Below are 23,707 nucleotides of genomic sequence, written 5' to 3'. Positions count from 1 at the left end.
ACTTATGTTAACAACATTCCAATCTGATGGACAATTGATTTTCTTGTCCTATGTGGAGCAACAGCTTGAATATTCTCTTGTTTTTTGACCTTTGGGTTCAAAAGTCTGCATTAAAGCTCTGATAGTGAACCGATTAGTTGTTGTTAGTTGTTTTGTTTTTTTTTGCGTCCTTTTCAAGCCGAATCCAGCTGTAACCGTCATTCCGTCATTTTATTTTAACCACGCTTCTGTCATCACTTCGTCACCACTATTTGAGGACTGACAGACAAAGGAGGGCATTCTGTCAGTCTGTCATTCATCAACAATATGGGCATCTGTCAGTGACAGACTAACGGACAGTCCGTCAGTACTGACAGACTGTGCACCTCTGGTGTATTTTGTCTCCTCTTCGTCCTTCTTAAAATGAGCAAAGGCCGGGTTTAAAAAAATAATAATAATTATAATGAAAGATAAATTTTGTCAAGGTGTGGTCTACTTCTTGTATAAACTTGAGGGAAAAGCCTCACTTTTTACTTCCTGGTAGGCTGTGACATCAACACTTCCAAAAATGGGCATGATGTACAAATGATACAAATGACTTGTAAGGAAAAAACATTGAATAGTGTTGCTCTACCAAATTTGCTCTCAAACTGGGACATTAAAAAATGCTAAATAAAAAATATGAAGATGAGCACAGGACATTTTAACACGTTTTTTGTTGAACGTATTGTGCAGCTGCTCCTAATCTTGTTTCGCTTGAGTGTGTATGTCCAAGACTTTATGTGTGTGACATAATGTCTGCAGCTGTACTTTTTACCCCGGTGAATCCTGATCCACGTTGATGTAGATTCCAAGAGCCATGTTTTTTCCAGCTGCTGTCAGGGTGGGGGGTGGGACCGCACTGCAGAGAGAGAGAGAGCGACGGAGGGAGGATGAGAGAAGGGCAGAGATGAGTGAAAAGTCTTTGCTAATACTGTGCTGAGATCTGCTATCAAAGAGGAGGCAAGGAGTGAAAGAAGAGGAAAGCAGGTTAGCCTCACACTTTTTGACTCGGTGTAACTGCCATAAAATTTGCGTGTTTATGCTCATGTGTATCCATTTTGTGGGAAGTCAAATGTATGTGTGAGTTTACAACTTTCAGTTTTTTTCAATTGTTAAATCACACAAAAAAGTTATGATGAGCTTTACAGTTTAAGTGTCATTTCAGTGTATGTGCACATGGTCAGGAAGTGATAGCTACAGTACACAGGTGAAATGTCATTCGTTTGTTGTTTATTTTTTAAATATTATTATTGAGGTACTCTTACATTGGTTGCTACTGCGTTTTATCTTTCATTCCAATGTGTGACGTGATTCCCATTTTGATGATCACAGCCTATATAACCTTTTTTCAACCCTGCATCAGCTTGCATTTGTTGCCATGGTAACAGTTTGATCTCTGCCCTTGTTCTCATCTCTCACCATTCAAGCTTTTTTTTCAGCCACCATCTTTCCATCCCTTATCCTGTCACTCACCTTTCCCACCGCAGACGCAGCCACACCCTCCCTCTCATCTCGTCCTGCAGATGTCTCCATCTTCCCTTCTTTCGTCATCGTCCTTGACCCACATCTTCCAGCCCCCTTCAAAGGAAATCCACCACCTCTCCAAAACCCATCCCCTACCTGCATGTTCTCCTCCCGCATTAATGATTCATGTCACACGGGTTGCACGCAAGCTCACAGGGTGCGATCGACTGATCAACATTATGACCTTGGGGCGATCGTGCGCATATGTGTGTGTGCAGAGCCACATATGTTTTGTGGTGGATCACAATGCAATCATTTGGGATGATACAACGCAATCTGCTTCCAAGTGGATTGGACTTTGCTGTTTTGCAATAATGAACCATGTTGTTTATATGTTATGTTGTATCTATTAGCTTGCAAAATCCCTGGAAGGAAAAGCCAAAAGAATGGATTGCTTGCGGTCCAATCAGTGTGCTATGACAGGCTTTGTCAATACAGAATGACTTGTTAATATCCACAGATGACATCTAATGCTGTTGCCTCTAATATGCTTAATCCCCTGCAAACCCTGCCCAGACACACACGCTTCCAAGCTGCTCAGTGCAAGCCTAATTGTGGGGAAACTATTGCAAAGTTTATTCGCCAGTATATCTACTATATACATACAATCACCACAGCCAACTTCAGTAATGGCCAAAGTGGCTGCTTTCATTCCCTGTAAATGCGGCATGCTAGTAGCGCTCGAGAGTCTCAACGTGGCTACCCAGCAATTTTAAACATAATCTAAACATCAAGTAAAGTATTTATTGAAACAATATGAACCACAGATTAATCTATAATATTTTAGAATAGGGTTGGATGTGCCATGTGTCGTAAATGAATAAACTTGCGTTGTGTGTGTGTGGGGGGGCGGGGGGGTGTAAGTGTAAAGCACTTTGAGTTGTTTCTTTGCATGATAAGGTGCTATATAAATAATGTTGACTTGACTTGACACTGATCATGCAGTGTCGTAAAACTCGATCGACTTCTTGTCGCACATGCATGGAACCAATTTTGCAGCTAAAACGGATTTGGTACTGACACTACCCACGGCCATCCATGTTGAATTATCAGGCAGGAATGCAGTAAGTTTCATTTCACTGTTCATATACTATATTTGGGAAAAAAATACATTTTGTAAAATCCATCCTTATATATATATATAGATTGATTGCCCTTGTTGCGGATGCCGGTGGCTGGAGCCTATGCCAGCTGTCTTCGGGTGAGAGTCAGGGTACAATGGCTGCTAGCCAATCACAAAGCACACGCAGACAAACAACTGTTCACGCTCAGATTCAGATCAATGGACAGTTTAGAGTCTTCAGTTAAAGTAACTTGTATGTTTTGGAAGAGCTGAGCGTCAACTTTCAAACCTCATAACTGTGGGGCATATGTGCTGTTCCATGCTTCCCTAATTGTAATACACTGTATCTTATGTAACTCGAACCTTGCATTTATAATAATTACTTTAAAGTCAGCCCACCCACATCCCTCATGCAAACAGTTGTGTAGAAAATGCATAGATGAAATGCTTTTGTAGAAAAAAAACTAAATGTTAAATGAAACATTATCTGGTGAATGTTCCCATGTGAATCACTGGACTAAAAAGAAACAGAAATAGGGAACCCTTTTGCGGTTATTTAGACGCCCCACGAGACTTGTCTTATTAGTATTCTGGGCCGTGCCTCTGCAACACATTTGCCAGCATACATGAGCGAGTGCATTTCTATTGGTAATCAGTATTCATAAAAGTGCTGTTTGTGTTCTGCTCTTGTGTCTGTTTTCTGCCACCACCGTTTCTGCACTGACACGCACGCACACGCATAATTCTCAAGATGTGAAGTGATTGATAAGTGCACGTTCCCTGTTGCTGCCCAGAGACTCATTAGATTGTGTTGTTGAGTAACAATTGAGTTTATTAGTATGCAGACACATACACAAATAGCTTTAGTGGCTCATCTGGAGGCGAGCACCCCTCCTCCCCTTCAGTTGTTGCCATCAGATATATGGTAGACACAATGCACACGTCTGTGGGAGGCCTGGTCAGATAATGATTATGTAGTGCTCAGCGCTGTTCCTGGCAGCACAATCAATAGCGGGCCTACACACACACTTGTATTGTTCCCATCAGAATAAAAATGAAGATAATAAAGCCATGTTTGGATAAGAAAATTGCATCTTCGAACAAAACATGTTTTGTTGCTTCATCATTATGGATCATGATGGGCTGTTTGGGTGTGGTGCACTCGTGCACCTGCACTGTATTAAAGAGTGGTGTGATGTCATAGTCAGAGTGGACGGGAAGGAAAGCAAGAAAAACGCTGTGAGACTTTTAAGAGCTCATAATATTCCAAATGTAATATACTTTGCTGATGTGCCAAAATCAATCTCTGATTTGTATTCATTTTATTTTATACTGTATAGATGTTGATAGTTATTTAATATTGAGATTTTGGTTTCTGTTGTAGTTCATCTTAAAGGTATTGTCTTGCTTTGGACAGGTTACAATAAAAACAATAATAATACTGATAAAAAGTACATTCCCCACCAAAGTTGGTCAGTATGTTTTGGTAAGATGACGTTTAAGGGTTCATCCCACACACAAAAAATAATAAAATAAAATAATTATTTAAATTGTACAATATTTTTTAGTTTATTTTACCAATGTATTTATTTTTTTAATTAAAATTTTACTCAAGCTTTGAGGAACAAGCTCATGACCTTCACCATGGGAGACAGCCACTCTACCACCTGAGCCATGCCACCCCGATGTTTAGTCACTATACTGCATTTTAGTTTGTTTTTATTTCGTTTTTGATTTTTGTTTTTTAAATTTAGTTAGTTTTAATTACTTTTCAGGGTGGTAGTTTTAGTTATTTAAAAAATGCTTACAGGTAGTTTTAGTTAGTGTCAGTATTATTTTTCTTTTTATATATACACTTTACATTAAAAAGTAGTGTGCAATATTTAATAAATACCATGATAAAATGAAAAACAACAACAAACAAATTTCTTACCTTGTGTTGCATTTCGGCTCAGTTAAATGAAAAAGCAGGCGAGCCGAGCCATTGGAGCCAAAAGTCAAGCATGTAAAAAATTGTCGCCTCAGAGTGACATCATCTGAAGGTGCTTTTCTATTGGCTGCTGCTAGATGACATCACTTCTGTGTGACACACTTTCAAACGTCCTTATTCCGGTTCAATAAATATGCTTAAAATCACATTTAAAATCATCCCCAAAGGTTCATGCATTAAATAAATTACCAAAGACTAAAATAAAGGACATTTTCGCTAAAATTATAGTTTTAGTTCGTTTTCATTTTTTGAAAAGCATTTTCGTTTTATTTTATTTCGTTAACAATTTTTTTAATTTTAGTTTTATCGTTAGTTTTTGTTAACTAAAATAACCTTGCCCTTGAGTAGCTTTATATATATATATATATATATATATATATATATATATATATATATATATATATATATATATATATATATATAAATATATATATATAAAATTAAACTGGTAAAATGTACTCAAAACTATCTTTGTAAAAATTTACTTAGAATTTTTGAGTGAAAAAACTTTACTAGGTTTTTTTTTTTAAAGTAAATATGACTTTTTTTTAACAGTAAACCCACCCATTTTCCTTGAAAGTCCCTGTTTTCTCTGTTATTTATATACTGGTGAGATCATCTACCCACCTGTGCATCTTTGTCCTACCAGAAACGGGATATGTTGACCCAGTGGTGATCGAGCGTTACAACACCCCAGGCTTCATTGGCTGCTTGTCGCGGGTGCAGTTCAACGGAGTGTCCCCCCTCAAGTCTGCCTTGAGGAGCAGCACACAAACAGCTCTCGTGCAAGAAGCGCAGCCTGCAGCTGCCTCGCCGGTGTCTTACCAGGGTAAACTGGTGGAGTCCAACTGTGGGGCGTCGCCTCTCACCATCCCACCAATGTCGGCCGCAACAGACCCGTGGCATCTGGACAACACAGGTCAGCATGCCTTCAAATACCCTTTTCAAATGCATTCAAACAATTCGAGAAATTCATACTGGAACCTGGTAGTGGCTGATGGCAATTGGCATCATTCAAAATGCTGCAGTATTGCTTGGGCCTGATGCCACCAGTGCCTTTGGGGATGCTGAGGTATTACACACAGATCCTGTCTATTGATCCAACATCCTGGCTTCATCAACAGGGTCATGCTTCCGTTTAAGAGATCAGCATGACTGATTGGCATTTTCTATAACGTTGCCTAATCTGATCCTATACTGCCACAGTATTTGTGATTTTGGATTTTTTCGGCCACTTACTTTCCCATGTGGATGTACAGCATTTGATTTCCGTACTGTAAAAAAAACACACAAAAAACATGTTACATTAAAAAAATAAATTTTTTTGGGCTGCTGGGGCGCAAAAAATATGTTAATGTTGTTATTTTTTCTTTTTGAGTTTTAGAGCTGCATTTTACAGTTTATTTCCTTAAATAACAGACAAGCATTTGTGAAATTAAGATTTGTGAACATATTTTAACAATAAATGAATATATGTATTTCTAATTATTTTCTCTGTTTTCACAGTTACAGTGATTTCATGTTATTTTACATTCAGCATATAAGATCGCAGTTTATTTTTGAAATTTAAATTGTATTTTAAAAATATAGGAAAAATCTGTTATTATAAAATAACATTCTGTTAGGATTTTATTATTATTATTTTTTACAGTGCATGCTGTAGATCAATAGTCCACCGCGACGCAAGATAACCCTGATTTTGTTTTTGTCTTGTTATCCCCTCCCTTAGATGCAGAATTTCCTTTCAATGAGGAAAGAGTGATTCCTGATGGAGTCAATAGAGACTCAGCTATTATCGGAGGTACAGTTCTTCATTATCAAATCTATTGAACCTCTCGTTGCATGACCTGCAATGTTGTTTGTTGTCTCCACCGCAGGGATCATCGCAGTGGTGATCTTCACCATCTTATGCACTCTGGTGTTCCTGATCCGCTACATGTTCCGTCACAAAGGAACCTACCACACCAACGAGGCCAAAAGCACCGCAGTAGAGCCCGCCGGCGAGTCGACAGACACAGCCATCATCGGCACAGACAACCCAGAAACCATTGAGGAGTCAAAGAAGGAGTGGTTCATCTAGCAACTAGTGACGTGACCGGGTCGTGGAACCGCAAGTCGTCACCATGATGGAGATCGTTCAATTAAATGACCAGTCATGGGAAGAATAAAGAAAAATTTGTTCAGTAGGACAATAATCTCCCAGAGAGAGAGAGAGAGAGAGAGAGAGAGAGAGAGAGAGAGAGAGAGAGAGAGAGAGAGAGAGACATGTAAAATGTTTTGTTTTTTATATACTGTATATCTTTATCGAGAGTATAGAAACGATGAGGGACTCAGCCGAGTGTCGCTACAAAAGACTGAATGTAAATACTAACTGGCTTGTCCTTTGTATCGTGCTTGGGAGTTTTACGAAGTCCTTTGAATACTGTATATGACAAATAATTATATTTACTGACTTGTGTGATAGGACAGTCGGTTAGTTTTCATTTAATTTTTTAAACAAAAATATATCTAATACTGAAAATGATCAAATCATCATGCCAAACCATTTTGTTTTTGCAGACTGTAGTTGCACAACCCTACCTTTGTATATATACTTTTATGTTCTTAATTTTTGGTAAAAGGTTTATTTAGAGTCCATTACATAAATACTAATTAATGAGGGAGTGTTAGGGCTGCACTAAAAAGAAAAAAGTTAATGTAACTTGATAAGTGAATGTCAAAATTCCCACAACAGAAACTCATCAGCCATTGTGTCGCTCAAGGGATGTCCTAAATTCCAAATGAAGTATTTGTTAAAGGGGAAGTCAAACCCAAAAAATTTTTGGGATAATAATACGTTCTATGCATCCCCACTGGTCTAAATATGGTATTCTGGTTATTGGTTAATGTTGCGTTAGTGGAATATGAGTTAAGCCGTGTTTATCCATCTCAGGGGGCGGCTATTTGACCACTTGCTGTCGACTGAAGATGATATCACAGTTGCTCAATGCTCAGGCAACGACCAATCACAGCTTATCTGTTTTCTGAAGCTGAGCTGTGATTGGTTGTTTCCCAGTGATGTCATCTTCAGTCGACAGTAAGTGGCAAAAATGGCCGCTTTCTGAGATGGATAAAAATGTCTGGATTTTGCTTCATAATTTTTATTCCACAAATGTAATATTAATCAGAATGTCATGTTTAGACTAATGAAGTCACATATAACATATTAATGTCAAGAAATGTTTATGGTTGGTTGACTTCCACTTTAAAAACATTGCGTTTACTGATCATATTTTCAATTTTATCGTAATTGATTCTCATGAACAAATGCATTGAATAGTTCATACTGATGGCAGTGTTGTTGACATCCTTCATTTACATTCTAGTGAAATTTAAATTAAGCCAGTTCTCATATGAACATGTTCACTTTGTTCACCAGTAAACTCTGTTGAATTTGAATTTTTTTTTTTTTTTTTTTCTTCAGGAAAGGGTTCGGTGAATGTGTATAGAGGTTAAGAACCACTGATTTAGTGACTGCCATAATACTCCTTTCATCTTCATGGAAATGATTATCATACATTTGCCAATGACAGTACATAATGTATGTATCAGATAGAGTTTTATGTTGAATTCATATGACATTGGATTGTACGGTTTGTGTTGTTTTTTCTCCAAGCATGATGAGATGTCATTATATGTGATGGTTGTGTTTGTTTAGGTCAACATTGTAACTTTCGTTTCATTTGAGCCCTTCATTTTTGTCTTTGCCAAACAAAAGAGTCTTATCAACCATCGCACATTTGTTGTACTCTGCATATCATTCCATCATACGATGATGAAATATGAGTTGTTGTAAGAAGTGGCTACAATGCAGTGACAAAAACTTAAGTCAGAGCTGATATATAATTTGGACGTACAAAGTGGTCAAGATAATAATTGGCTTTTTCAAATGAAATGTGCCTTTGAGCCATTTGGCCTTGTCCTGGACTAAACCTGACGACTTCTGCATGAAATCTCATCAAGTCTGATTTGAATGGTGCTTAGCCCTTCACATGTAAAAGACAGAAATTTGTGGAAGGTGATACTGAAAGCTGAGCAACACGCCTCCTACGCTATGTGTGTGTGACGCACGTAGTGTTTAATGGTGAATGTGTCAAGGTTCTTTCACAGATACATGTTCAGAACAAGGAATGAATCGAGACTTTTAAAAAGCAGTGCCATTTTTTTCATTCAACCTGCGTTTAAACATTTACATTTCATACTTATATTTTCCCTCGTTTGTGTTTCTTCTGCATTCTCGTTCCAGTTCGACAAGCTGCCAAATGTGTTTGCGTCTTATGAATTACTTGGGAAGTGTGTGTGATCAAACTGTTGTGAAGCCATTTCTCTGATGGATTTGTGCGTCATTGTTGCCTCATAGCTAACATGTGAACTCTGCCTGCCTTTTACTTTGGCCTCAAACAAGACTTAATCCGTTAAGGCAAACGAGTGACTTCTCAAATTGTGAGAGTCCCACTATACAGTACATATGTCAGTACATAATTATACGCACACACATTTGCCCTTTTAATGGGGTTCCAACATGAGAATGAGGTAGAGTAGTCAAGTCATAACCCGAATGCTTTTCTTTTAGTTCTGTTGAGTTCAATAAAGAGTGTTTGATCTTTATGAACAAGTCATTTTCTTCTCTGCATCATCTATTTACAAAAGTATTTGGCCATACAATCACTGAGCCAACAGAAGTGAAAATGGAAGAATTTAAGCCATTTTGCAGCACAACTTGTCAATTGGTGCCATGACCCGGATTCACATCTGGGTTGTTGCCCCGTTCAACTGGCCTAATGGTCAGTTCATTATAAATATATATTTTTTGTGCCAGGTTAACAGTTTGTTTTTGTTTTGTTTTTTATCAATGAAACCCCAGAAAGTGATTTATAAGAATCTAACTATTCAGTTCTTGTTGACTTTCAGTGAAATTAATTGTGTTGTATGCACAGTTCAATATGGATGTGATAACACTAATAGTGATTATTTGTTTTATTTATTTGATAGTAGAGGTAAGCTAGAAGCTGCTTAGAATTTTTAAACTGGAAAAATGTAAGCCGCTCTCCTGGCCGCCCCTCTCACACGTACTGTGCAGTCCTTTCGGCCTACGGGGGGATATGGGCCTCATCGTCCCTTAAGAGGACATGTCACGGACACCCGTGGGGTTTGCCCCTCTGGCCGAGGGCCCCATGGCTGGCCCCGGGCTTCGCACACCACGTCTCATCCCTCCCGGACCCCTAAATCCAGGAGGACCAGGGATCGAGCCCGAGGGGCTGGCAGTCGGTTACTTTTCCTGTCACCAGCTCAACTACTGGGCTGCCCTCGCTTCGGACCCACAGTGCTTTCAACCTTGTCTCATGGGTACAGGATTCAGTTCCAACGCCGGCCCCCTCTTTCCGTCCGGGTCAGAGAGACTGTCATCAGCGACCCTCACTAGCTCTGGATCAAGAGATAGTGACCTTCCTCGCCAAGTCCGCTATCGAAGCAGTGGATCCCTAGGCTCATCCAGGGAGATTCTACTCCCCCAACTTCCTCTTTCCAAAAAAATACATGCGTATTACGCTCTATCTTGGATCTGTGAGGTCTCAACCGTTACCTCAGGGTGTAGCCGAAGAAAAATTAAGTCGCTTTCCTCATTAACTAGCAGTAATTAATGAGGAATAGTTTTGAATAAATCCCAAAAATAAATATTAACCATTACTGATATTTAACAAGTCATTAGTCAGTATTTTAATTTTTAATAGCTTGTTCATGTTCTATAACTAATGTATAAGGTATAATTGTAAACAAGTAAGTTGTAACTTATTAACTAACAGTTTATTCATTTATATTACCTATAAGGTATAATTATAAATGCAGTTAACAATGACCTAACAAGTCATTAATAACTCATTAACAGTTTACTAATGATCTATTAACTAGTTATAACTGATAATTATTATAAAGTGTTGCCTCATAAAATACACAAAATTTGTTTATTTGTATTTTATTGGCTTCTGGGTCAACAAAAGTCACTATGAAATCAGCAGATACAAACACAAAGCAAAACACAATTTCAACACAAGTATGTTCCCTTTGCCACTCATATTTGTTCTATTGAAAGCTATTTTTTTTTTAATGAAAATACTCAGGTGTTGAATAAAGTGGGTATGTGGAGCAGAGCTGCATGACCATGACGAGTGCATCAGAGAGCGAGGAGGAAACTTTTCAGGCTTGATCGGAACACTCAGCTGCAACAACATGAGGAAATCGGCGAGTTAAAATGTTGAACAGTACAACTGCAAGGAATTTAAATATGTTAGAAATACACACGAGCATTTGGTAGGATGGCAATATTTTCAGGCAGGATGCCAGTCTCCGTGGAGAAGTCTGTAAATCGCTGCTGCAAGGCCACGCTAACCTCAGGAGAGCGAGCTGTAAAGGAATGAGTTGCTTTTATCGTACTTACCGCCAAATCCTCCTAAACGGAACATGCCACATATTCCAGTGAACTCGATGTGACAACTCACTGTAAAGCTTGTTGAAACCCTCCGATACTCCGTCCTTTGTCTTGATGGTGTGGATCAACGCAAAGTCATCATACAAGACGCTGACAATGCGCATGTCGTTGTCATTGTTCCAAACTGAAAAAAGAAAATAAGTCACTTTGTAACATTAGGTACAGCTACACCAGCTAGGTACATACAAAAAAAAACATGCCTTTGAAATTCAAATTACGTCGTTTAGTATTACAAAGTTGAATGTGATCCATTTCATGAAGCTGTTAAAGAAGCATGTTTCATAACATTATAATGCTTAGACAGACATCTAACCTTTTTAGTTTGAAATAACTTATTTTAAACTCCTGGATCCCGTACCAAACCATGGCCGTGCCTGGCCAATCCATCTACATTGCTACTAGCCATATCCTAGCTAACGCTAAGCTAGTTTGTCTCTCACGTCCGGCGTCCAAGTTTGCGAACTCCCTTTCGTGTGTTGCTAGTATGCCGTTAGCCGGTCAACAGCCAATAAATATTAATAATATATATATATATATATATTTTTTTATATTATTAATTTACTTCCGGTCATCTACTGAAATGTAGATATGTCGCACATCGAGGCAATCGATTCCGACGACAATATGCTATGATGTGTTCTGACTCAAATCGAAAAATTTTGATTTGGCATACGTTTTTAACAGCTGTTTTTAACGTTCGAGTCACTAACCATTCGTGCAAAACCAGAGAGAGAGAGAGAGAGAGATGTCATGGGGTTGGGTTTTGTTATATTGGTTGTCTTGTTTACTTTTGGTCTGTCATGATCTGTTTTGTTATGTTTTCGTTGTGTCCCCATTTGTCTTGTCAAGTGTTGAATGTCCTCCTCTGCGCGTCTTACCACCACCTTGTGTCAGCCAATCACTTCCCTCAGCCACTTGTGTCTTGTACAGGTGTCCCTCGTTGTCTAATTAGTGAGTGTGTATTTATACTACATATGCGGATGCTCGGAAATCTGACTTTTCTGAGTTCAAACCAGGACAAGTACGGCAACGCCCCCTTGAACTCGTAAATTCCACTTGCGAAGTCGGGGGGAAAAAAGGACCTAGACTTCACCGATTGACTACAAGTTATATCACTCTACAATAAATCACTCTACGTCAGGTGTGCTCAAGTTTGGTCCTCGAGAGCCCATATCCAGCCTGTTTTCCATGTTTTCCTCCTGCAGCACAGCTTAATCTAATGGTCAGCTAATCAGCAAGCTTTGCAGAAGCCTAATAACGATCCTGATCATGAATCAGCTGGATAGGGGCTCTCGAGGACTGAACTTGAGCACCCCTGCTCTACGTAAATGGTAAAACAACAATTTACTCCATTATAAAATTGGATAGCTTTCGACATAACACAACGTATGTGACAGTGTGTCGCTATCTCCCTGCATGAAATTATACAGTCAACTACTGAACTGTATGGAATGTTTATGAAATAAGATAAAAACAATAAATGAAGCAAAATTGCAAGAAGGTAAGTTTGCTGGAGATCAAAATGAGTTTTGATGACCAAACAATTTATCACTGTCCGCCATTTTGGTTGTTTACTTTCGCCTCGAACGCTTTCAGGTCGGAACTGGGGAAAAAACAACTTTAGATAAATCCGACTTCCGACTATCCACGAATGCAGCATTAGTTCCCTGTTTTTGTTCAGTCTGTGTTGGTCCATTGTCATGTACCAATTTGTTAGTTGTCATGTCTCGTCGCTTATGTTAAGTTCTTAGTCTTAAGTCCTGTTTTTCATGTCATCGTATCTGCTTTAATTTGGGAGTTATAATTTCCTCTTGTGTCAGCAGCTTTACTTCCTGTCCTTGTTTTCCCTCGTTAACCTGATTGTCTCCATAAGAGAAATAAATAATATCATATCATCAAAAACTGAATAACCCCCACCCCGTCAAAATAAGTATAAAAGTACAAATTAGCTTTTTGTTGCTGATACTTGGTTTGTTTTTAATTTTGCCTCTCAACATGACTTAAATGCTTTGATGAAACCCCCAGTATTATCACATTTAATCAAAAACCTGTAGGCTACATTTGTTTTGTTTTTTTGTATTGGAGAGGAAAAATGAATGAATGACCTGCAAAAGCAAGCTGCCCGAAGCGGTATTTGAAACGGGGTTACCTGCATATCAGACTACTTTCAGCACAATGTGCGGGTGCATTACCACTAAACCTACCGCCTATTGACATTTTATCATGTAGGGCGATGAATAAGGAGGGCAAATTTACATACGAAGCATACTTTGGTTGGATTTATTTCAGATTCAAGACATTTTAATACAGTGCAATGGAGGGATTTTATTTAATTTTAGAAAAGGGATCACGTTCACTTGCTGAAACAATGTGACGTTTGGAGGCGTAATGGAAGGCGAAAGACAACTATCACGTGACATCCTGATTCTGAGACAGATTTGGGAACGTTCCGCCTGTGTTCCGGTACGTACCAAAACAAAGTTTCGATTTTGCCATTACTAGTGACTTGTGAATCGAGCTTTTGGGTCCTGCATTGCATCTTTGTCAGTAGTTATTTTGATTTTGATCCTGGACTTTGTTGTTTATGCTTCGGTTACCAGTGCCTAGTTCTCCTTCTCATTTTTCGTTCATTATTATAGTATGCGTCTACTCACCTTGGCTGTGGAAGGTGAAGCGTCCAGGAGTTTCCGTTTTTTTCGCCAGATGATTCATTCTCCAGCAGGTACCATCATCCCTTAAAAGTGGAGAGTCAAGGTCAGTGTTCAGAGAATAATCTGTGACAATAAACTTCCAACATTAATACCGCACTTGATGTTGGCATATGTGAGGTCCATGTCTCCCCCTTCGGTTGGCACAATGACTGCAGTCCCCATCTTCATGTTGCCCCTATTGTTCACAAACCAAGGAGCATTTGTGGCAAAGCCAACCATGTGCCACTTGCCGGCCATCTGAGACAGTAGACATGGATGAAAGATATGAAGTCAAACAGTAAGTAAGAAGTAGAAAAAGCACATGAATTCAAATATATTTTTGCTTTACCCTCTGCAGATCAAAATCCTGAACAGGCATGATGTCAGCGCATGCAGCCATTAAGCACATAAGTGCAACTAACATCCTCAGGAGTGTGTTCATGATGTCTCCTTTGGGCCAGCTCTTCTATTTTTGTTGTGTGTGGAGAGGTGAGGAGTAAAAGGCAAGTTGAGGGGCCTTATATTCTGCATGCCCTCCTCCATTTCCACTTTGTCTCCTCCCATCAGCCTTATAAAACGCTTTGGCCTTACGCCACGACAATGCAAATTTTTGCTGTTACACAAGTGCACGTGTGAAGGGGAGGGTTGGCCGTGTCAGGAGGGTCTCCCCCACTTTCTCAAGCATCACAAATGTTTAAGGATTTTCCCCACAAGTTGTTTAATGTTTAGTGTTAGTAAAGTTATGCTATCCCTGGAGGTGAAGAAAAGTTATCGCCTTAGTCCTGCATAAGATTGCTAGTAAATTATTTTATTTATTTATTTTTACTCAAACGCAAAGAACTATTTTATTTTTAGTGGGGCTAAGGCGTAAAGTCATAAAATTTGAAGCTATAAAATAACAATTTCAATAACAACCCTGATTCCTTTCATTTTTATTAGAAAAAAATATTTAAAGTGCAAAAATGCAGAATTCTTCGCCTGCTTTAAAAAACTTTTGGGAGTCAAAGCAGACACCAAGTGATCCTCAGCTGCTTATGTAACGCACGCACACACATCCCATTTTGTAAGTTCTAGTTGTGTAACTCCTTGAGATTGCACATCTGGTCTTCATTTATGTTTTCTTACATGAACACACCTCAGAATTGCGCATTGGTGGAAAATAAGTAGGATCTGATTATGATGACAGTGGATAAGGCAAGCAACATAATGACCCTGTACAATGGTATCTGTTTTTTGTCTGTTTTTATTCATGTTCATTCTAATTTTCTCCATCTATTGATTTTAAGTTCAGAGAAGCTGACTACAAATGGTTGTGCAGCCGGTTGCAAGTTCTGCTGGTTCAGCATGTGGGGACACAGTCTGCAAGAGAAAGAAAGACAGGTTAAATTCCATTGTGTGCTGATATATTCATTAGTGGCTCTTGAATAACTTGTTGACTCGATTGAAATTGATTGTTACACAAGTGCAAGCTAGCACATGTCAGAAAAACGTGCCGAGTTTTTGGGGAGGGAGGGAGGTCAACAGGACAGGACAGCGATCTGTCAATCACTCTGGTTATGAAATAACTACTTTAACTCTTACATATGCTACAATTGCTATGTAATTATTCTTTACAATATTATTCTGTCTGTAGATGCATGATGAAACATTAAATGATAATGTGCTATAGGAGAACACGTTGAACGAGAACATGTATCTTTTTAGTTAGGTCTACAAAAGGTTTTTGTTTTTTGTTTTGTTTTGTTTTTTTAACTCCAAAATCAATAAATTGGTGTTAAATTCCCCGTTCTGGGAAAATACACCTTTTGCTAAAATGAGCTAAAATTTAAAAAAAAGACACACCAATTTTGTGATCCTGATCCACATCGCCACAGTGACCTGAAAAAAAAAAAGAAAGAACATTTTTATTTCATCGCCTTAAATAGTTGCAGTGTCAATTCTGTTTGATTTTTGTGCCTTGCAGAGCTGGACTGGCCATCTGACATACTTGGCAGTTGCCTGATGAGACAGCATCAGATGCGGTGGTATTTAATTGTTTTTTTTCCTCCATTTTACTTTAAAAGACTGGCCCACAATTTAGAAGAAGCAACCCATTAATCCATTTACAATATAGACAGCAAATTGAATCAATCAACATCAGTTGCAGAGCTACATGGTAGCCTTGAGTCTGAATACAACAGTCTTTAAAAAGAGTGTTTAATTTTTGCAGTCAATGTCAATTTTATCCATTATTTTTACATCATAGCAAGAAAACAATATGGAGAATTAAATTTTTATCATACCATCCACATGTTTTCATGAAATAAAATGTGCACATATCCAGAACCTTGCTCAACACATTCATAATATAAACAAGAACACACCTAAGTAAAATCAGTGTTTAAAATTGTGAAAGATATTTGTGTGTCATTGTGCTTTTTAGATGTAATTTAAATTAATGGGTCATAAATTGCAGTATGCAAAACGACATAGGCTCTGAATGGCTGTTAGCAAGCCAAATGCATGATATAAGCAAAGCAATGGCAAATAAAATGGCATTATCTCATTAAGATTAGTGAAATGTTGCTTTTTACTTGGACTTGATCCTGCCTGTGTTGAGCAACGTTCTGTATATGTGAAGCATTTTATTCCATTAAACCCTGACAAACAATGACTTCTCAGTTACGAAGAGCATGGTCTCTAAAACAACAATATACACCTTTTGATATTGCAATATAATATCCATCCATTATCTGAATGTTATTTTATTTTAACTCATTTACTCTCAGCCATGTTCACTGAAGCAACCCCCTTCACTCCCGGCTGTTTTCCTAGATTTTGTCTGATTTTGCAAGGTCCACAGAATAATGTGTTCTATTGCTATAAAATATTGACCCTACCAAAAGAAAGATTAGTCTCTCTTGTTTCATCAGGGAAAAAACAGTATATTTCTACCTGTTTCCGTTTTGCGGCAATTAGCATTAGAATAAAGCTAAGTTGCATCATTATTCACAAATCTGTTTAAAACAGTGGGGAAAAGAACATGGCCCTGGTTGATCTCTTATACTCTGCTGCCCTCTCCTGACATTTTTGTCATTACTACCATTGCTTCACCCGTTATGTCTTTGGGGCACTTAAAACATTTAAAATAGAACGTATTCATGCGTTTTTGGAAGCAAATGAGTTAATTGCATGGGTCGGTACGTACTGTAGGTTGGGAAGGGGAAGAGGAATGCCAGTCCCATAGCTTGTTTTTCAGCAAGTTGTTCAAACTTGGTCAACAGTGGCTCTGATAGATTATCTACTGACCTGCCTGAATAGAGGGCACACAAAAAAACAGCATTAAAGGGAAAATGAGACCAAAGCATTAACTTCTAATACTACTTATTGCCTTTTAGTCTGAAGTCAGGTGGTGGAGCTCACCATAGAGTTTCATGGTGATCTTGCCTTGTTTTTGATAATACATGATGGCATATGAGCTGTAGTCTGTCTCTCCGATCACAATGTCAGTGTTCAGCTCGGGTCGAGATCCTAGTGGAAGTGACAATGTTTGATCCAAGATATTTTACTAACATTATATCCCTTTCAAAATAAGTAATAGGAAGAGAAACCTGGAAGTGTCAACCGTCCTGGTATCGAGGTTAAATGGTACATCTGCAATATCTCCCAACACTGATGATTACTGAAAAAGGATAAAGGCAGTTTGGTCAAATTGGGTCACTTTCGTTTTGACAGCTTGACTCACAGCATAACTGACAAATGTTTATCCCTCAGCAGTACAACTCAGAAGTTACTTTGTTGCATGACAAGTTAATAAAAAAAGAAAAAGACTACTTGTCTGTGAAATGATGTCAAGAGCTTATTTATTCTTGTGATTGTACTTACTGACGGGTCTTCGTGCTAACCAACAGTGACTGGTCGGAAGTGGTGGGTAATATGAGGGTCATGACTGTAGGTTCCACTTTGGTTCCATGATTGATTAAAAAGGAGCATTTGGAGGCAGTGTTGAGCAAGTACCACTTCCCTGTCATCTGAAACACAAAAGCAAAAACAAATATTTTTTAACTGTCGTGCATCTGTGTACAATGGCCGTGAACTTTGAGACAGATGTGCTAACAAGTTGGCCACTGTGCCTGCACATGGTGAGATACAATACAAAAGCTGTGATTAGAAATTCTCAATAGTGAAGCTTAGTTTTGACACAGGTGTTAGAGTATACGTATGAGAGCTGCACAATATTGGATACAAATGTGCGTTGTGTGTTGAATATTGCAATACCGTTTATCGCATAGTTACGTTCCAAAAAATATCTACAATAAAGTGACATCTGTAGCAGTTGATTTTTGTTTTTAATGTTTTCAATTTTTTTCATTATTTGTTTGTTTCTTGCTTTTTTGTTTATTGTTTTTATTTGTTTATTATAATAAAAAAATATATATTATGTCGAAGGTGCATGGGAGTTCGCCCAACCGGTCTAGATGTGTTTTGTGTATTTGGAGAAGGCGTTTGACCGCGTCCCTCGGGGGATACATCAGGAGTAAGGGGTACCGAGCCCCTTGAGACGGGCTGTTAGGTCCCTGTACGAACAATGTCAGTTTTGTCCGCATTGCTGGCAGTAAGTCGGCTTCATTCCTTGTGAGGGTTGGACTCCGCCAAGGCTGCCCTTTTGTCACTGATTCTGTTCACAGCTTTTATGGACAGAATTTCTAGGCGCAGCCGAAGCATTGAGGGGTTCCGGTTTGTTGGCAGTGCCAGTGGCAGCAAAGAAAAACATTCAGTGCTACGAACCACAGTGGAATTAGGAAGGAGATTATTGTGCCGTTATAACTACCATGACTACTTCTGTAAATACTGGCAAGAGGACCCCCTTAGCTGTTCAACAACGTGCCTGATGTTAAACAACGCACGCAAAGACCGCTTAGTAGTCTATTAATATGCCCAATGTAAAATACACAAAAACAGCACTGAACTAAAGCAAGCATTAACATAGCATTTATTATCCACTAATGCCATCACAACACAACAAAAAAGTTTTTTTTTTTATTGTTTAAATACTGTACAGGGTGTAAATGTAAAAAAAACATACATATAAATTTAAATAGGAATTTTCTGTTTTTGGAGCTTGGGAACAGATTAATTGCATTTACATTATTTCCTATGGGGGAAAAAAATTCGGAGGTTGAACAATTCGGACTTTGAACACTTTGCAGGAACAAATTATGTTCAAACTCCGAGGTACCACTGTAATTTATTCATTTTTAATTGTGGCAGTTTTTGTCCTCCATACACTAGTCTAAACATGGCACTCTGATTAAAACGTACCCATTTTTGTCCATTTTTGGGGCAGTCATTTTGCCACTTGCTGTTGGCTGAAATTGACATCGCAATTGCTCAGTGCTCAAGTAACGGCCAATCACGGCTCAGCTTATGGACAACGCATGACCAAACTCTAGAAACAGCTGAACAACTGTGATGTCATTTTAAGTCGAGAGCTCGTGGCAAAATGGCCGCCCAATGAGATGGATTAAAACGGGTGGATTTTGATGATGACTTCATATTGCACAATATTAATCATAATAGTGTCTTTAAACTAGTGGGGCTGCATGGAACATATTATTGGAAGGAACATTTTGTGGCTGACATCCACTTTAAGGCTGTAAAAACCCTCACCACACACTTTTATACCACACACACACACACACACTGACTGAAAAAAAATCTCAAACAAAGCTGTGAAAGCTGAACCGCATTATAGCGAGGGAACACTGTATTTAACACGTACCACTAGAAATAACATTTTTGTCATCCAATAAAAGAAATTAATTGTTTAATTCAGCAAAATAAGCAGGCTCAATAATTGGCATAATTTTATGTACATAAAAGCATACAATTCCATATAAAAGCATTGATTTATCACACAGCTTTGCGATACACATATTGCACATCATTATTGTAATGATTATATTTTTTCCAATATATTATGCACCCCTAATATGTACAATATAGTACAGTTCTATAACAATAAAACATTACAAATGAATTAACTGGTAAGTATTGTAAGACCACATCAAAAATAGTATTTAGTGGCAAGAACACTCACTCCCACCATTTTCTCACGCACATGCTGTGATTGATGTGTTCAAAACAAAATTCCCCATGCAGCCTATTGACACAAGTTACACAAGCTTGTTCTTTTTGCCAGACCCCGTGTTGACCCCTAACAAAGCAAAGTGCAAATTTGAGACACTGGCTTCTTTTAAAGTTGTTTTTACAACACTGGCACTCCAGTTGAGGTTTAGCAGCTGCCAAACTGGCAAAGCTCTTAAATGCCAGTTTTAGGCGTATATGTAGCATTAACCTGATTCACGCTTTTACTGAGACATTTGAATATAGTGAGACGGGGAAAAATTTGCAATAAAAGGTCAATTAAAGACAAAACTAATACAATTTGCAGTATTAATCAAATCTCAACCTTCGGTCTATTCACTGGATAATCTTTTTTGAAGCCCATTAGAGAACAATTCTCATTAGCTTTAAACATCACGTCATTTGACCAATACCATACCTGTTGTATGTTTATATTGTTCTGAGGTGGCGCTAGATCTATAGGGTCAACCTTTGGCTTCTTGTGAGGTCGTCTCTTGGGCCTGGGTCGACTCTTTGCACCACCTACAGCCTCGGTAGCCCCCCAGAGACACACAAACATTAACACTACCAGTGTGAGCATACACTTCCATACTCCTGCCATTTCCGTCGTCTTCGTCTGTGTTTTTTTTTGTTATCCTCTTATGTCCTCTTCCTTGGTCTTCCCAGTGTGTAGTGTCCACATTCAGATGCTCAAAATGAATGGAGTTAAAGCAAGAGACAAACAGTGGCCAAAAGGGGTTAAATATTAACTGGGATGGGCTTCTGTAATGTGGGCTTCTTGACGCTAGAATTCAGCATTAATCCAAAATAAAACATTTTTTTTAAATCACTTTCAAGTAAATTATAGAATATAGAGAGCAACATCTGCATTTGTTTTTTATAACAAAAAAAAAAAACAAGTATTGGCAATGTTCACACAACTGAGGTAAATATCACAACAAAACAAAAAGGGTGGACAAAAATGATTGTTGCAATCAAGTCTAATAGTATTTTTTTCTTTTCATTCACAAATGACAAACTACGTGTGTGCGTGCGTGCGTGCGTGCGTGTGCGTGTGGGGGTGTGGGGGTGGGGGTGGGGGGTGCGCACGTGTGTGTGCGTGTGCGTATGCGTGTGCGTGTGCGTAATAAGAGAATTAGTACAATTCAGTGAGACCAACAAAACAACGCACATAAAAAAGGTTAACCATATAATATATCAGTTTTCTTCATTCTTGCCAGGTTTGTTGTTGTCTCTCAGCTTAAAATTGAGAGCTGCGCTGTTAATACAGAACCGCTGACCGGTCGGGTCTGGTCCATCCTCAAAAATGTGACCCAAGTGAGCATCACACTGTGAAAAAAATAACATGTTAGAAACCGTAAGTAGAGCACATAAAACTAGACAGACTTCCAAGAGTAAAAAGCGGAACTAACGTTTTTACAAATGACCTCTACACTCGCACTCCCCAGGCTGTTGTCAGGGCGACGAATGATGGAGGCGTGGCTCTCATCCCGCTCCCATGTGCCATGAGCCTCCTTGAACGCTGGCCAGCCTGTCCCAGAGTCATACTTAGCCTCTGAGCTATCAAGACAGTTGCAAACAATATTCAGAAATATAATCCTGCCAAAGTGAATTAAACAACCAAGTTTACCTGAAGAGTGGAGAATCACAACAGACGCAGTGGTACATCCCCGTTTCATAGTGGTTCAGGTAGATCCCACTAAAAGGCTTAGAGAGCGACCCCAAATGAACATGACATGGCAGAAACAAAAACCAAAGATAAAATCAGATAAACTGAGAATATTTTTCTAATTACACAATTTTTATAGTAATTTGTAAAGATTAAGATAAGTGTGTATTGTAATAACTAGGGATGGGCAAGTACTGATACCCAGGTATCATTGGGCCAAAACCCGGCCTTATTTCAAGATTATCAGTACTCATGATGACGCCCTCTTGTGGCTGTTTTACAATCAGGAACTATAAATTAGAATAGAAAATGGTCATTCATTTCATACAACTTTAAAGAAAATGCTATAATGTTATATATAGAGTAGGTATTTATTTAAAACTCCTACTGGCATCGGTCTGAGGGGGGGGGGGGAAGTGGTATCGAACATCCCTATTGTGCAGTAATTCTGCACATGTGGTGCCACAATCATTCTATATAATTATAGTTACTGTTATTTTCTGTTGGTAAAATGCAACTTTGCAGCGTATGATGATCAGTTGATGCACAGGCGCTTTCAAGTTAAACTTTAATTTGACAGTGTATTTGCACAGATTGAAATGACTGCAACATTCCATGTGGTAAACTTGGCATAGGTTATCAATAAGGAAGAACAAAGTCCATATCCAACTGATGTGTGAAATGCCAAAGGTGATATTTCCTTTTTTTATTATTATTTTTAGATAAAATATAATTTTAATGAATTAATGATAAAAATAAAAATGTCAGAGTCCAAATTTTTAAGGTGTCAGAAAAAGAAAAACGATAGACGTTTTAGAAGTTTTTTAAATGACCTGAACATCTCCAACACATGTCCATTAAATGTCCAAAAAGGAAGTGGAAATGCAGAAAATTACCATAAAATGTCTATGAAGTTGCTAAAAATATCAAATGATTAAAAAGGGCAAAAAATAAAACATTCAAAATGTAACCATAAAATTGATTGATTGACTGAAATGTAATTTCGAATATTTTCAACATTATTTAAATACATAAATAAGTGACAATAATCAAAGAAAGAAAAGAAAGAATCAAAAGAAAGCAATCAAATACAAATGAAAATGTCCAAAAACAAAAGAAATCCCCCAAATTACCAGAAAATGTCCACAAAAATTGTAAAAAATAATTAAATAAAAAGTCAAGATAGTCTATAGCAAAAAAAATGCTAAAAAGTATGTCTAAAAATAGCCATAAAATGTCCAAAAAAGGGAAGAAAGGCAGAAAATGAGCATATGTCCATAAAATTGCCTAAAATCAGAAATTTGACAGAAAGGCAGAAACGTGTAAAAATGAATGGGGAAAAAAAGAAGTATGAAAAATGACCCCCCCCCCCCCCAAAAAAAAAACACACCAACAAATCCAAAAATGGAAGAAAAAAGGTAGAAGAAAATTCATCTATAATTGAATGCTGCATAATTTGGTGCTGTAGTATAGCTCGAATTAGCTCTTGGGCCCTCAGTACACCTGACTAACAGTTTCCATCATCACAATCTTCAAACGTTTTGCAGCTCCAGACCCATTTTTTGCTCTTTAATTGGCCTAAAATGGCTCTTTTGACAGGAAAGTCTGCTGACTCCTGTGTGTTACTTACCACCTCAGTCCCCCTTTCTCTGGTAACCACATATTGCTCAGGAGAGAGTTTCTTTTGCCAGTCTGTAGTCTCATTATAGCGTGTGAGTGATTTCAAGCCTGAAGAGAGTAGCATAATTCAGATCGATGTCAATTGTTACAAGAATTATACCTTTCAAATTATTGAGATTGCATTGATCGTAAATAATCAAGTTTATTGTTTCGTTACAAGGCTTTCCAATCACAGAATTGGTGATTTCAAAGTTCTCTATACCATTTCAAATTAAAATTCCAGACTTTTTATGGCTTAGAATGAGTGAGTTAGCTAATATAACACCTTAAATGTGATAATAGATCATCATCCAACTTACCTGGACTTGTGTGTAGTGGGCGCAAGAAGGTTGGGATGCTCTGTGGTAACAATGAAAGTGCAGCTTGCGAGTGCTTAGAAATGACAAACACCCGAGTGACTAGACGAGACATGCTTGCAGTT

General features: G+C 38.2%; 4 protein-coding genes across 5 annotated transcripts in view; 1 reads left to right on the top strand and 3 right to left on the bottom strand.

The window, feature by feature from the left end:
• The window catches only part of cntnap2a (contactin associated protein 2a), a 354,486-nt gene extending 345,230 nt beyond the window's left edge, over positions 1-9,256 (top strand). For both annotated transcript variants that reach the window (XM_086065802.1, XM_086065801.1), the window contains 3 exons: positions 5,248-5,517; positions 6,328-6,399; positions 6,476-9,256. In XM_086065802.1, coding sequence (XP_085921928.1) covers positions 5,248-5,517; positions 6,328-6,399; positions 6,476-6,678 — 545 coding nt within the window. In that variant the 3' untranslated portion in view covers positions 6,679-9,256. The remainder of the gene's footprint in view (positions 1-5,247; positions 5,518-6,327; positions 6,400-6,475) is intronic.
• A 1,336-nt stretch (positions 9,257-10,592) lies between these two features.
• Positions 10,593-14,329, bottom strand: LOC147155577 (lipocalin-like). Its single transcript, XM_086066618.1, has 6 exons — positions 14,161-14,329; positions 13,930-14,069; positions 13,776-13,855; positions 11,132-11,245; positions 10,935-11,036; positions 10,593-10,852 (listed from the first exon to the last, which is right to left on the bottom strand). The coding sequence occupies exons 1-6, from the start codon at positions 14,251-14,253 to the stop codon at positions 10,830-10,832; spliced, it is 552 nt and encodes a 183-aa protein (XP_085922744.1). The 5' UTR covers positions 14,254-14,329; the 3' UTR covers positions 10,593-10,829.
• A 707-nt stretch (positions 14,330-15,036) lies between these two features.
• c8g (complement component 8, gamma polypeptide) lies at positions 15,037-20,648 on the bottom strand. Its single transcript, XM_086066239.1, has 7 exons — positions 20,356-20,648; positions 17,676-17,821; positions 17,402-17,472; positions 17,214-17,321; positions 16,999-17,103; positions 15,654-15,689; positions 15,037-15,170 (listed from the first exon to the last, which is right to left on the bottom strand). The coding sequence occupies exons 1-7, from the start codon at positions 20,536-20,538 to the stop codon at positions 15,151-15,153; spliced, it is 669 nt and encodes a 222-aa protein (XP_085922365.1). The 5' UTR covers positions 20,539-20,648; the 3' UTR covers positions 15,037-15,150.
• Positions 20,649-21,056: 408 nt separating this feature from the next.
• msrb2 (methionine sulfoxide reductase B2) lies at positions 21,057-23,697 on the bottom strand. Its single transcript, XM_086066219.1, has 5 exons — positions 23,586-23,697; positions 23,237-23,334; positions 21,568-21,644; positions 21,350-21,497; positions 21,057-21,266 (listed from the first exon to the last, which is right to left on the bottom strand). Exons 1-5 carry the CDS (start codon positions 23,695-23,697, stop codon positions 21,135-21,137), a joined length of 567 nt encoding a protein of 188 aa, XP_085922345.1. The 3' UTR covers positions 21,057-21,134.
• Positions 23,698-23,707: the final 10 nt, after the last annotated feature.

Source organism: Leptonotus elevatus, chromosome 21, assembly GCF_054856555.1.
Source record: "Leptonotus elevatus isolate MCC_2025b chromosome 21, RoL_Lele_1.0, whole genome shotgun sequence".
In the NCBI taxonomy this organism is placed as follows: domain Eukaryota; kingdom Metazoa; phylum Chordata; class Actinopteri; order Syngnathiformes; family Syngnathidae; genus Leptonotus; species Leptonotus elevatus.
The sequence above is the reverse complement of the archived record's forward strand: the minus strand, read 5'-3'. Positions and strand labels throughout refer to the sequence as shown.

Bases quoted from the DNA above. Each gene is read 5' to 3' on its own strand.
- LOC147155577 (XM_086066618.1), bottom strand. From the start codon at position 14,253: ATGAACACACTCCTGAGGATGTTAGTTGCACTTATGTGCTTAATGGCT. The intron at 13,856-13,929 runs GTGCGGTATTAA...TCCACTTTTAAG, and splicing joins CTCACATATGCCAACATCAA to GGATGATGGTACCTGCTGGA. The intron at 11,037-11,131 runs GTGAGTTGTCAC...ATTCCTTTACAG, and splicing joins GGGTTTCAACAAGCTTTACA to CTCGCTCTCCTGAGGTTAGC.
- c8g (XM_086066239.1), bottom strand. From the start codon at position 20,538: ATGGCAGGAGTATGGAAGTGTATGCTCACACTGGTAGTGTTAATGTTT. The intron at 17,822-20,355 runs GTATGGTATTGG...TTTGTGTTTCAG, and splicing joins ACAATATAAACATACAACAG to ATGACAGGGAAGTGGTACTT. The intron at 17,104-17,213 runs GTGAGCTCCACC...CCCTCTATTCAG, and splicing joins GATCACCATGAAACTCTATG to GCAGGTCAGTAGATAATCTA.
- msrb2 (XM_086066219.1), bottom strand. From the start codon at position 23,697: ATGTCTCGTCTAGTCACTCGGGTGTTTGTCATTTCTAAGCACTCGCAA. The intron at 21,498-21,567 runs GTAAACTTGGTT...CTGTCTTGATAG, and splicing joins TGTGATTCTCCACTCTTCAG to CTCAGAGGCTAAGTATGACT. The intron at 21,267-21,349 runs GTTAGTTCCGCT...TTTTTTTCACAG, and splicing joins TAGAGGTCATTTGTAAAAAC to TGTGATGCTCACTTGGGTCA.